The 14,497-nt window shown below is 39.7% G+C and overlaps 1 protein-coding gene across 6 annotated transcripts in view; it reads right to left on the reverse strand.

Moving 5' to 3' along the window:
- Positions 1-2,571: 2,571 nt before the first annotated feature.
- The window catches only part of PUM1 (pumilio RNA-binding family member 1), a 149,370-nt gene continuing 137,444 nt past the window's right edge, over positions 2,572-14,497 (reverse strand). For 2 of the 6 annotated variants that reach the window (XM_006894935.1, XM_006894934.1), the window contains exons 19-22: positions 13,462-13,587; positions 11,995-12,116; positions 8,227-8,419; positions 2,572-4,435 (exon numbers count right to left, since the gene is read on the reverse strand). In XM_006894935.1, coding sequence (XP_006894997.1) covers positions 4,304-4,435; positions 8,227-8,419; positions 11,995-12,116; positions 13,462-13,587 — 573 coding nt within the window. In that variant the 3' untranslated portion in view covers positions 2,572-4,303. The remainder of the gene's footprint in view (positions 4,436-8,226; positions 8,420-11,994; positions 12,117-13,461; positions 13,588-14,497) is intronic. The other 4 variants (XM_006894938.1, XM_006894936.1, XM_006894937.1 and 1 more) reach the window with 2 other exon arrangements.

A 14,497-nucleotide genomic window follows, 5' to 3' on the forward strand; every position in this document is an offset into this window, starting at 1 on the left:
TTGCATAAGAATCCAGAACCTCCTTTTTCAGGAGATTAAATGATAACATTCTTAACAGGACTGTTACGAGGGATAAGAGTATACAAAAGCCATGTGTAGTATAATGTAATAGATGAACCACATTAATTAAAGATAATTAAGAATATGGCATCAGGGTTGGAGGAAGACTCATCAATAACCTAGATTAAGCAGATGACACAACCTTGCAGAAAGTGAAGAAAATGCCAAGCATTTACTGCAGATGAGACTCCAGCCTTCAATATGGCTTACAACTCAACATCAAGAAAACAAACCATCTTCACCACTGAACATCATGATAAACAGAGAAAAAACATGCCCAAAGTCTGTGAGGGCCTTCTTCTTCCTCATGTACAAGAAAGACCTGTTGATCTGATCCAAATACTTGCCTAAGAATGAAAAAACTGCCCTTTGCAGATTAGATGAACACAGGACTGTCATGAAAAATGAGAGAGCACACAAAGCCACGTCCCATGGCATGTCTCCAAAGAGCACTCTGGCTGCACCCTCTCCAAGACATATCGCTTTGTTCTCTTGGCCATCCGTGTGATGTTCAGTGCTCTTCTCCACCGCCACAGCTCAAAGGCATCAACTCTTCTGTCATCCTTATTTATTGTCCAACTCTCAGATCCATAGCAAATGATCAGAAAGACCATGGCCTGAATCAGACCTTAGTCCTCAAACTGACATCATTACTCCTCAATATTTTGGAAGGTCCCTAACTGCAGACTTTGCCAGTGCAATCATACATGTCCTGATTTCCTGACAGGTAGCAAGGGTGTTAATTGCGGATCCAAGCAAGATGAAGTTGTTGACAGTTCCAATCTCTTCTCCATCCATCATGATGCTGCCTACGGGTGCAGTGGTAAGAATCTTTGTTTTCTAGACAATGAGACACAAACCATACCAAAGGCTGCATCCCTTAATCTTCTGCAACAAGTGCTTCAAGTCTTTCTCACTTTCAGCAAGCAAGGCTGTGCCATTTGCATAAATTGATGAATCTCCCTCTGATCCTGATGCCATATTCCTTTTCAGAATTTGCTCAGCAGAGTTTGAACAGGTTGAAAAGACAAGTTGCAATGGGGAAATCTCTTTAAAATCCTAAAGGGCAAGGATATCCATTTAAAGTTCACTTGGTCCAAACCATGGTATTTTCCATTCGTTACTACGCATCTGAAAGCTGGTCAATGAATAAAGATAACTGAAGAAGAATCAATGCTTTTGAAGTGTGTTGGAGAAAAGTACTGACTAGCCCCATGGATTGCCAAAATAACAACTTGGTCTCAGAGGAAGTGGAAGCCGGGTGCTCCTTCAGAGGCAAAGATAGTGAAACTTCACCTAAACTATTTCAGGCACTGTTGTCAGAAGGGTCCTGGCCTTGAAAAAAGACATCATGTTGAGAGTTAGCATGTGCAGGACTATTACGGGCCAAACTACAGCCCTACGCACTATAAGCCCCATCCTGAGATGATGGAGTACAAACAAGCTTACTTTCCCAAGGTAAAAAGAGGCAAGGAAACCAAATCCATGTCCAAGCTTTGCTTTTGCACTTCAGCACGACTCCTCTGCAGGGGTTTAATAAAATGCCGACAGTGTAACGGCCAGAACATTCCCATTACATGGGGAAGCACCACCTATTATCACCTCTAATCAATTTCCAACAAGGAATTTGGCTACACACCTGAAGTGAAATAACATGTCCAAGGGCCCACGTAACTGACAACACCCAGATATTTGTATCTCTCCAGAGCGGTAAGCGAAGCTCCAAACAGTGCAGGTGTGATGGCTCCAGCAGGCTTCCTGGCTAGCTGAGGACGTTAATGGTAGCTGCCAAACCATGCTACCCCACCTCTGAGATGTGACAGTTTATAAAGTACCATTGCACCAAGTAGGGAGGGACTCCACTTCCAGATGATGGACTGGTGTGGGTGTCCGTGTGCTCTCGCACATGAGGACGTCCCTGGCCAAACCCGCTGAGCAGTCCATGCTGAGCAGTTTTCAGTAGTTTTTGCCCAGACTGCTTTCTGGCAAAGGGAAAGTGGGCATCCTCAGGCACAGGTGCTGGGCACCTTAACGATAAAATTTTACTATGTTAAAATGCTGGAAGAAGTTTCCACTAGAAAGGAAGAAAAACCAGCTAGAAGGCTGGGCTCAGGAGTCGGGGGCCACCCTTCATCTCTCTACTGCCTCCCAGGAGAAGTAAGATGCACCAGCACCAAGCCGACTGAGACTACCTGAAACTACAAACCTGTAATCTGAGACTACTTAAAACTGTAATCCAACCCCAGAGGTCACACTTGCCAAGAGAACACATAGAGAAGAGGCTCAGGGGCTTTCTGAAAAGCAAAACCCTAAGGGGTAAATATGCAGACTGTTCAGGAAAAAGTGAAGGGGTGGAATTTTGTGCAGAATTTGATAATCAAAGTAGTGGCTAAACCAAATAGTTTGAAAATAAAAATAATTTTCAAACAGTGTAAGATAGGCACAAGCAGGGAAAATGTTCTCCTGGGGTATCAGGAGGGGGAGAGAGGATTTAAAACAAGAACCCAAAAGCAGATTCCAAAGTTCTGTATTTTTTAAAATAAAGGTCACACATTGTTTAGAGACAATCTACACAAGAGTTACAAAAAATAGTTGCCCAGGCATAAGCATACACAGGTTTGTTAATTATACACATATGGTTACAAGTGTGCTTGCAAAAAAGTTCATTGGAAATATACACAAGGCTCTGGAAATGTACACCGTGTAGTGTTACAATTCTATATTCAAACAAGGAAAATTGACAGTATGTTACATTCACTTACAAGTAGACAAAATGCAAAATACAGTTCATCTTCTGTACAAAAAGGAGGGGCAATTAACACTTTACAAGGTGAGGGGGGATTCTCTGATTGTAAGGAAAGCTAGGGCAGGGCTGAATCTCTGCACATCCTTCTGACTTTCACAAAATAAGTAAAACATTACTTTTCTTCGGTTAAAAAAAACACGAGTGTGAACTGAATAATTTTGAATAACATTTAGAAAGGATCTCACTACTGTATGACTAGATGACAAATAAAACCAAGCTAATTTTTTTCTTTTTAAACATTAACTAGGCTGTATAAAGAACATTTATTCCTTCAAAAGAAAAAAAAATTACCTCTGGTTGAAATTACAATTTACAATATACAACACTATATGCTACGACCAGAAAAGGTATGAATATACACTGAATGCACAGGGCTGGCTAATTCTCTTTTTCTTACCAAAAAACGTGTTTATGTTGATTCAAACTTCTCCACATTTACATTACAGGTATACAAATGTACAATTGTACAATCAAAAGTATGTTCGACTACTAGGGTACATTATAGATACAGATTAGACATCAAAACAAGAAAATACTACAAATCTGTTTATATGCAAAGTCTACACCAAGTATACACTATATATTTATAGAAGCAAGACCAAAAGCAGAGTTGGATTTTTTTTTCTCATGCTAAATAATCAGATTTTGCCTTTCAATGTTAACAGAAAAAAATCCAGTAGGCAGTAAACAATTACACCCGCCTTGCCTCGAAAGACCTTCTGGGTGCCCACATCTTCTCTGGAAGAGACAGACTACACTAGTTCATTAGTATAATATTGTCTCCAAAAAAAGCAATTTTAAGAAGTTTCATAAACTTAATGTCATAAACTGGAACTTTAGCAACTCTGAAACGTTTTCTTTTTTTTTTAATATATATATATATGTATTTATATATATATGCATATATATAAACAATGTTAAATGCCGGTTTGGGGTCATTTAACTAAAATTCAAACTTCTCTGGTTTTTTTGTTTTGTTTTTGTTTTTTTACTAAAATGAGGAGGGAGAAGAGCTATTTGCAAAATTTGCCAGCAAGGCAAATAAGTTAAAAACCTTTTTTCTTTTTTATTTTAAAACTTTTTTTGTTAAATCAACCACCCTGAAAGTTTCCACACGTGGAATATAGATACAACAATGAACAAAATATGTGGCCTCCCATGTACATTGGTTACCTATGTACAAGTATCCTATACACCAGTAAAACAGCAGGGCAATTAGTCAATTAAAAAAAATAATTAGTACATGTTATGCGTAGTAAAATTAAACAAATTTACAAAGGCATTTCCACTTATGGATTTGATTCCTTTTTTTGGAGGGGTAATTCTGGAGCTATCATTACCCATTTCAGACTCGATACTAGAACGTTTCTGGTTGCTGGCTGGATTCACCAGTGGCCCAGTGAGGTCAGTGGGAATGGGGGTACAGGAGACACCGCCTCAGATAATACCATTAGGGGGGCCACAGATGGGCCCCAAGTCAACACCATTCTTCATGTAGTACTTCTCCAGCTTGGCTAGAATGTGCTTGCCATAGGTGTACTTGCGAAGAGTTGCGATGTGGGGTCGGATCTGGGAAGGAAGGGATAGCCTGTTACAGCGGGCAGATTCAGCGCCACTCATTCTCCCCCCCCCGGCCCCCACTCCACTCACACTCACTCATATGCTCTCTCACCCCCCACACCCCCATATTCTTTAAAGACTTGGTGAGCTAGTGTCTGGACAGCCAGACTCCTCTCAGGTCTCAGGACAGTGAAGCTAACAAATATCACACACACACACCCCCTCCCCATGTGTCAGGAGCCTGAAATACATGTCCCACTCACTGGGCATGTGTGAAGGACTGTGGGCCCTCATGACCTGAAGGTTTACCTCAGGCCACCAGGAATCCAGAACTCACAAACTGACCCTAGTCCATCAGTTCCAATTGGAACATAAAGTCAATAATGATCCAGTTTATTTAATACTGTAATTATCCTTACCACATAGGCTGAGTGGTCAGGTTACTCATCCAATTCAAATGACTAATACAGTACTTAAGCACAAGCTGTTTGCGCCCCTAGAAATGATTCTTATCCCCACTGTGCCTCTCTTATCTCTTACCCTCTCTCCAACTTCAGCTCTAGCCCATCTCAACAGACATTCTCTCCCTGCCCCTTCGTGGCTGATCCACTGAGCATCCTCCAGACCGAGGAGGGAATGCCACTCTGGAGCCATATTCCCTTTTCTGGGAGTTCACTCAGTGTCCACAAATCCTTCCACATAGATAGCAAAGGATATGGCTTATTAGGGATATTAGATTAATGTGTCTCTTAGTCATTATCAACCGGGATACCCATTATAACTGGTGGCTGTACATGCAAACAGTGGATAAACACTAGAAAAGGTGGATAGCTAGAAACTCTCTAGAGTTAAAATACCATGAGGCGAGCAATCTTATCTGTTTAACTATGTCCTCGAAGCAAGGACGGGTCAGCACAAGCAGATCTAGAAAACACTGGCATATCCATGCACGTCAGAGACCCACACACCCTCCACAGCTCTATCCTGAGCTGTGTGAGCCAGCCCGCTTGCCTAACTTCACTAAACACATCTGTAATGATTCTGGGTTTTGTTTCCTATCCCTCCCACTACACTTGGTTTATAGTGAAGATTAATGTACCCAGATATTGTTTTGTCACTAGAACTTGAGGCTCAAGATGCTCATCTCTGCTTCTGGCAAATCTCCTTCTAGAAACTAGGTGAAATTCAAAACACTGCCTCTTTATAATCCGAGACTGCTGGATCTAGACAATCTTCATCCCTCTCCTTTTCCAGATAAAACAAAGCCTCGTCCTCTGTCATACTCCATCCTTAAATCTCTACAGTGTTTAAGCCCATTGTTGTCATTGTTTTTACAGGAGGTGAATGAAAAGCAACCAGCCTGCTATACCCTTACTCTGAAAAAAGACACCATCTAGTGGCCAAAGAGACAAAAACTTTTGTGGAATGCAACTCAAGAGATCAGATGAACAATGGATCTGAACCCTGTCCAATCCTCTATAGAACTTGAGCCCTTTAATAGCAGGCAGTAGTCAACAGATTCTAGCTCTCAACTAATTTAATTTCTCTTTAATCCCAAAGCTATCACTATTTCTTGGCTTAACTATTTTTAAGAGGTTTCCATCTTCTCATTGCCTCCTCTATCAGTCAGCCACTCATCCATCAGAATAATTTTGAACTAGAAATCTGATTCTGTCACCACATTCCTACCCATTTGATGCTTCTTGCGTCTTGTTCAGAACTGGTTATGCATGCCTAGAAAGGTTCAGGGTCTATACACTCATACTAGCAATCCCCTGAAGATCTTCAGTGAGATGGATTAGCATGGCGGCCCACGTGGGACACAAGCAAAACAGAGACTGCAAAGATGATGTGAGCACAGGCGGTGTCCTCAGCTATACCCAGGGTCAGAACACACTCAGTGGCATCTAACACAACTGCTACAATTTCTCATGCTGCCTTTAGGCACTACTGAGTCTGCCCTACTCATAGTGATACCTGTTCAAGAGAACAAAATCCTGCCCAATCTTAGACCATTTTCCTAATTTCTGCTGCACTTAAGCCCATTGTTATACTTGCTGTATCAACCCAATTCACTGAAGGTCTTCCGCTCTTTCACTTTAGCAGGACCATGTCTCTTCCAGGGACTGGACCCTCCTGATAATATTTTCCCATGGCTTAAATAATTTCCCCAGCATCAATGTAGCTACCTGCCCATAATACCACTGAGTCTTTCAATGTAGTCTTGTTGAGAACCAGTCCTAGTAGAGTTGTTTAAGTACTACTTAGTAGAGTATGACTCACAGCAACCCTATGAACAACAGATCTGAACCTTGCCCCATCCTGTGCCAACTTTATCACATGCCAGGCTCAAGGTCACTGCTGGGTCATTGGGTCAGTTCATCTTGTTGAGGGTCTTCCTCTTTTCAGCCCAGAAGGGGCAGGGAGAGAATGTCTGTTGAGGTGGGCAAGAACTGAAGCTGGAGAGGGTGTTAAGAAAGGCACAGTGGGAATAAGAAGAGCTTCTAGAGAAGTAGACAGCATGGGATCAAAATACTGTGCTGCCTTTCATTAGTCATTTGAATTAGATGAGTAACTTGACCACTCAGTCTTTGTTTTCCTATCAATAAAATTGGAATATAATTCATAAGGATAATTATTATATTAAGTAAGATCTGTGTTTAATGAGTACCTGCTGAATGAATGGATGGAAAATGCCTTAAACACCTTATGTCTCTGCTGAATGAATGGATGGAAAATGCCTTAAACACCTTATGTCTCTGGCACATTCCTTCTCCGTTCACCAAACACCAATCATCCCCGAGAGATAATCTACAATCACCCATGAGGTCCACAACATTATGAACTCTGGGTATACCCAGCCTTCAACTGCCATCACCAATACCAAAAAGCAGTCTCTGCTTATGGGTGCCACTGCAGGCAGGTGCCTTGTCTGGCTCAGAACGAGTCCATAACAAAGATTCTCATTATAGAACTTTGTTCTCAGTGAGGGCAAGTGGGTCATCATTGCCAGACAATGGCCACCTCTGCAAATGCCAACAGCTGAGTGAGCTCAGAGCCCAAAGGCTGAGGGTTCACCTCAGAAGCACCCAAGGCTTCTGGCACTGCCCGGCACAACACAGCTGCAGCGTCCCTGCCTGTGGGTGTGTTCTGTTTCCTTGGCCCTGTGGTCTGTGGGGGGGCAGCAGGATCCACTCTGTGACTAGTCCTGAAGATGCTTTCTGGTTCCTGAAGGTGTCAGTTCTGATTCACAGCACCTGACAAGTGAGACTTATTCCTTTTTCTCCTATCAGGTTCCTCTTTAGCTTTGCTCTGCACAGCCTTCCCTCAGATTCTGGGTTAGGGGCCCAGTACTACACGGTACTGCTCTTCCCAAGCTATGCTCTCGCTTATCTCTATGCTAGGTTTTGCACAGGGCTGAAAATCAGGTCACTGTGGCAGTCAAGCACTGCTGTAGGCAAACATACACATATTCTATGTGTTGGTAGAATTTATGCATAAGAGCGAAGAGGGAGAAAAGGAAATAAGCAGGATGATAAGCTGATCTCCAGAAAATAGGATCAGAGGCAGAGAAACAGGCCTGAGTTTCAATGAATGTCTCACAGTGACAACTTTTGACTCTTTCTCACATATAGGGAACAATGGCTGTGCTGAATAAAAGAAAAAGGACATGAGAGGCAGATGAGTGACAAACACTTCAAACCAAAAGCAAGCTAGTCATTGCTTTGTGTTTTAGAAATGTATAAGCCCAGGGCCTGCCACGCTCCTCTCAGACTGAGGCCCTGCCCATTCTCACCTACCTTATGCATAACAATTTTCCGCTGGGCTGGCTCAGCCACATCGATCATCTTCTGGACCACATAATTGGCATACTGGTCCTTCATCATGGTGTATAAGGCACTGTGGGGACCATCATTCATGGTGCACACCTCATCAATGAGCACAGCACGCTCCGTACGTGAGGCATGAGTGACACACTTCTCCACAACATTACTGTAATGAGACAATACAGAGACACCACTCAGGATGTGCTTCTCAGTTGGGCTGTGGTTTGTCTAGCATCTGCCCTAAGGACAGTATCAGAAACAAGAACTAATAGTTTTAGGAGATAAACTTAACTATTTGGCTCTATGAGATTCTTCACCTTTGTTTGCTGTTTATGGCTTTCAACGTGAATCAAAGCCGAGGTAGGTTGTCTTAACCTGACCCAACCCTTTTAATAGACTGCTGTTGTTAGTTGCTGTTGAAATGACTACAACTGCACAACAGATCTGAACTTTGTCCTGTCTTGTGCCATCCTCTGAAGTGCTGGCATGCTTTAGCCCACTGTTACACAGCCACAATCTTGTTGTGAAGTCCAGGTAAACACAAGGATTTATACAATGTTCAAGGACAGGTTTAATGAAAAGCTGGTGATTATTATTTCAACCCTAGCAAAATCTACTGATTCTTTTTTCACTTCTATTTAGGTCAGGGGTAGATACTGTCTATATTCTACTGCTAAGCATCTAATACAACTCAACAAACTTACTGACTGAAGGAATATCCAAGCCAAAATCAGCATGTACTTGAGCAAGACTCAAAGACTAGGAAGACCTGTCCAAGACTATAAGGATTTTATAACACTTGGACATAGATGGACGTGAGAAGACTTACTTCCCCCCCTTCATTCCATAGTCCTATGCTAATCTCCCAGAAGCCACTTGTTTCTCCCTTGGGAGTCCAAGGAGTTAAGATGTTACTAAACTAGGAGCGAACATGGAGCCAGTCACCATCTCCAATGTTCAAGCAAAGAACGTGACACATTTTAGGGCTGTCTGGTAGAGTCATACACTTGCCCGTGATTGGTCAGGCACTCCAAAGTGGTTACGATTAGAACAGGACTGTCTGCCAGACAATGATGCAGACAGGACACTCATTCTAGGGGTGAAGGATTCAATACTCTGAATGAATTTGACTCTCACAAAAGCAAGCAAGGAAATAAGCTCCCACCACTCAATGCTATTAAGGCCAAAGAATTCCACCTTAATACACAATCAAAATGTTAGAGCCTTTAAAGTTTATTTTAGTATCTTTAAAATGGCAGCTCCCAATCAAGTGATCTGAGACCATCAAAAGAAAAAAACCTAAAAACTGTTTATATGCAAGTGAAACTAGCAGTATTATTTCAGTTATGTATGTGCGCATGTGTCTACGTACACAAACTCAATGATGCAAAATTTATTTTGTACTCTGGTTCATACAAAAAATGTATGAAAGACACTAATCTACATTGGTTTAGTTTTATTATGGTTTTGTTTTCTTTCTGTCACCTCTGCTATTAAGCCCATACAGTGAATTTAATCCCAATCTTGTAGTTTTAAATTGTAGGATTTACATTTTGTAACTGGTACATTTTCTAATTCTCTACTGACATTTCCTACCTTTTCATTCATTACAAGCATATTTTCCTTTACATCCTTGAGTATAATTAAAATAGCTGTTTTATAATACTCTCCTAAATCCAAAATCTGGGTCATCTCGGAACTGGGCTTCACTGATTTCCTTTTTTTCTTGCGTTTAGGTCACATTTTCCTGATACCTAGACATTGTGAATGATACATTGTAGAAACTCAACAGTTCTGTTATACCCATCCTAAATTTTCCCCCCTTTTCCATGGCATTACTTTGTCTGAACTCCAACCATAAGCATTTCTCGTGTGCTACACAGCAGTGGGAAGTCTTAGTTCAATTCTTTCAGGCCTAGGTTGCTTCAAATTTACAGATAGATAAAAGTTTAAATGTGAGGCTCCTCTACCTGGCTCTCTCTTTCAGGATTTCTGTAGTTCACTTTCCCATTGCTCTGAATGTCTCAAACTCTGCTTCTGTAAGCCAGTTTAGAGGAATTTTCCACCCTAGATTTTACTACCCAGTATGAAGCAGCCAGGGTCTACTCTCAGAATAGACTCAATTGAAAATGGGCTATTTCCCAGTGTAATTATATTCTAAATATCAAGCTTGCCCTAGCCTCTACCTGCTTCAGGTCACTCTTTAGGGCCTTCAAGTAGTGTTTTGTTTTGTTGTTGTTGATTTTTGGTGTGGCTTTTTAAAAAAAAAAGATTTTGTCTACAGTTTATGACTGTTAACCTACAAGAAATGGTTTGTTCCAAAGGAGCTACTCAGCTATTACAATGACAAATCTATGGTAATATTAATTAATACTTCTATTTAAGGTGGTTGTTGTTGATTGAATTCGAATCGATTATGACTCATAGCGACCCTATGAACAAAAGGCCTAAAGTCTTTCTATAACTATCGACATTTATCAAAGTTCATAGAGTTTCTGGAGGCATGTTGTTTAGGAAGTGGATGCCATTCCTGCTTCCTATTATCTAAGGTAGAGAAGGTTAACTGATTATAGACAGGGGAGTAATTAACAGGAAAACAAATCAAAGAAGAGAACTTAATCCCCGCTTTCTTGGTCCTGGCAACTATCAAAAAGTCTTAAGGGGGGAAAAAAGTCTTAAGAAGAACTAGGCTGAGGTAGAGGGAAAGCAGACCAACTCTTGATGGGAATGGCTGGGGAGTGGCAAGGTTCTGGAAGAGGTCATGGCACTAGAAATAATTGTGTGCCTCATTTTTTAATATTTGTTAAGAATATGTACCTGAGATTTGAATAAAACTTTACAAAGTAAAGAAACCAAAACCACAACAAAACAAAACTAGGCTTCTAGAATTAGCTACTGACATAGTGAGAGTCTTCTTTTTTCCATTTTCCATGCTGGAATGTTACAAGGTTTCAAAAATTACAAATAAACAATCTGAAGACCTCAAATTTGTATGAGTCACAACTGTCTTGTAATTTATCCTACAAACCAGAAATATGCCAAAATTAGAAAGTGTTCTGTTCTATGAGAGAGCTTTGGTGGATTAGTATTAAGAAGCTGTACTACCATCCCAAAGGCACACAGTTCAAATCCACCAGCAAGGGAAAGATGTGCAATCTCACAAAAAATCAGTATGATTTACAGCCTCTGAAAACCAGCTGTAGTATCAGCTATATGAGTCTGTTCTGACTTGACAGTGTATAACAATAATGTCCTATAAGAGACAGGACATCGCGTTTAGAAGCTCATGAACGCCATGGCAGGCTGTTTTGTGTTTGGTGTTTCCTTTCTCTTTGTACTTGACAATTTCTTCTCTTGCCTACTTGACTTATATCATCTTCCACAACTGGGAATAACTGGTGTATTTTATTTTTGTCCTGCTACAATAAGAAGACTAGAAAAAAATTCAACAAGTACTAAGAACTTTACTTAGATATGTAAACATCTGTAAACTGATTCACCAAAACAAGTTAATAAAACAGCCAGTTTACCAAGTGCAAAATTGATACTTATTAGAATCACAGTCCCAGATTTTTAAGTGACTGACTTTATGGGAGAGTCCACTAAAGAAATTTTATTATTTTAAGTTTTGGAACATTTGATGGTCTAAGTTATGCATACTTTTTGGAAAAGATACATCATTCCTTTCCCACAACCTAAAATATTACTTAATCCTCTCTACTGGAAAAAGAGATCTCTTACCTTGCAAACTTATGCTGACTCAACACAAGGACATTGCCTCGGATTTCTGCAACAATTTTGCTTTTATCTTCAGGACGACCATGCTCCAATACATGCTGAATTACGTAATTCCCATATTGATCCTGTTTGAGAAATAACCATAAAAAGAAAATTAATGTAAAATCTGTTCTTTGGATTACTTAAGTCTTAATTTCATTTAATCAGTATCCTCCTAGTAGCATGCAAATACATTAAGAACTTAGTAGTCAAGGGAATATTTCTATAGGTATAGTTAAACTAAAAAAAAAAAAGCTAGTTGAGCACGTCATCATTTTAAAAAAAAGGGTTAAGAGTCCATTCATTAAAAAAAAGAGAAAAGGACAATAACTTTTTTCTCTCAAATAGGAATGCACAAATGGTTCACTATTAGAAAACTGGGATTCTTTTAGAAATTCTATGAAGAATCAACTCAATGGCAGTTAAGTGAATGATCTATACAACAAGAAACACTAGAAACAACCTATGCACTAAAAGAAAGTGAATAAATCAGTGTGTGATTAAAAGAGGCCCAAAAAAGTTTCTCTGTAGAACGTGAAAAAATAGAAGTTATATTCTAAGAAGAAAATGACAATGCCATGTCTGTGTACCTGGGTGGTAAAATAACATGAAATTTGTTCCTATTTTTCATATTTATAAGTGAGTATTCATAACATTTTCATTTTTTACTTTCCACCAAACAAACCAAAAGAAAAAACTAGCAACAGAATATGTTTTAGTAAACTATATTGCAAGTAGAAAACCCTCAAATATTAGTATAGTATAGGGAAAACTTTTAGTATAGAAATACAAGTATCAAAAACTAGAAAGACAAAAACACTTAAACCAATTATACATACTTCTCTCTTATTACAGAACTATCTGTAATATTTCACTTTTATGGTAATAATAATAATTTTAAAAATCCGAGTACTGTGAATTAATATGCTTGGTAGCAGACATGGAAGTGCAGCAAACGTAGTACGTAACATTGTGATGCTTAAGTTTACTGTCAACTTATTCAGACCACAGTTCTTAGTAGTCAGGTAATCATATGTAATGATGTGACATGGCCATTAGGTAAAGATGTAGTCATCCTCCATTTTTCCAATTTGTCTTTGGAACTATGTCAGTAAGTGAGAAATGTGTACTTAATTTAACAATGATGAAGTTGAAACCCAGAAGATTAAATGTTCAGCCTAAGACAAAGATATCTATGACAAGGGACTGGAAATGCAAATCTTTTCCTTCAAATACAGGATTCTTATCCATTGTTTATATTATTAAAAAACCCCACAAACTAGGTGTCATAGAGGAAATTCCATCCAAAAGATATAATAGGTATTTTAAACACATTAGTACTGACCACTTTTGAAACGACTAGGTGTGTCAACAACGTATCCAAGCTCTGAGCTGACATATAACTATGTGCATTTTCAGCTACATCACTACCTGTACAAGTTGTTCTGTATGCTGGTGAAGCTCCTCTAAAATAGGGAGTGTCTGGTCTGGCAGACAGTGTTCCAGGATTCTCTGAATCACTCGGCAGCCATAGGGATGTGTAGACAAGGCAAATACCTATGGCAGACAAACAGAAGAAAGAAAAATATGACAGCTCCCTCTTTTGACACTTCAATGTTAAATGTTTATATTCAATAACCAACTGACTGTCATACCCACCCAGAGAGACAGTCAACAAATTCTTTTTGGAAGAAATTTTGTGGTTCCTTCCATTTTTCAATTAAGTTAATTTTCCAACTCTACTGTGTAGCTTGTCTGACAAAACCTGCCTGCCATGTGTGACTCTGGGAAATGTTTGAAGTAACAGTGCATGGCCTCCAGCATCACAGCCACACACAGGCCACCACAGGATGACAAACTGACAAAGAAGTAGTGGGTGTTGTTAATATTCTTTTCTATTTGGTGGCTCAAACATCTACTTTATTATCTTTTTTAAAAAATGCAAGATAAAAAAAAAAAAAAAAAGAAGAAGCAAGATCGTATTTCAAAGTAGGGAGACTGAATTTCCAATTTGATCTTCTACCCCTGGCTCAGAAATTGGCTATGTTACTCTCTGTAATCTATTTAAACTATTGCCAAAACAGAGCAAATTCCGAAACTTACAGAACTCTAAAATTCCATTTCCTAATCTAGGGCTTATCAATATGCAGGTACACTTGAAAATCTAGTTCTTTTCCTTCCCAACAAGAGATCAATTTCACAAACCCAAAAAGGGGTAATTTTTATCTTCCTTCCCCACCTATCCTGCTACAATGTAAAGACACTGTTTCATTCTTTCTGATTTTGGGGAATGGAGTAAGTGAGAGGATGTGTGTAGAGAAGAAAGGCAACAACTGTTAAAAAGTAATTGGGGAACCCAACCAAAAATCCCATCAGAAAATAAAAACTTTGCTTGAGAGCTGGTGCCAGGAGCAACAAAGTCCAAGCCAATCTGGCCACACAACCTGCAATCCCTACCAAAAGTCAC

The sequence above is a fragment of the Elephantulus edwardii genome, unplaced genomic scaffold (assembly GCF_000299155.1).
Source record: "Elephantulus edwardii isolate Elephantulus edwardi_28Jun2011 unplaced genomic scaffold, EleEdw1.0 scaffold00152, whole genome shotgun sequence".
Taxonomy (NCBI): domain Eukaryota; kingdom Metazoa; phylum Chordata; class Mammalia; order Macroscelidea; family Macroscelididae; genus Elephantulus; species Elephantulus edwardii.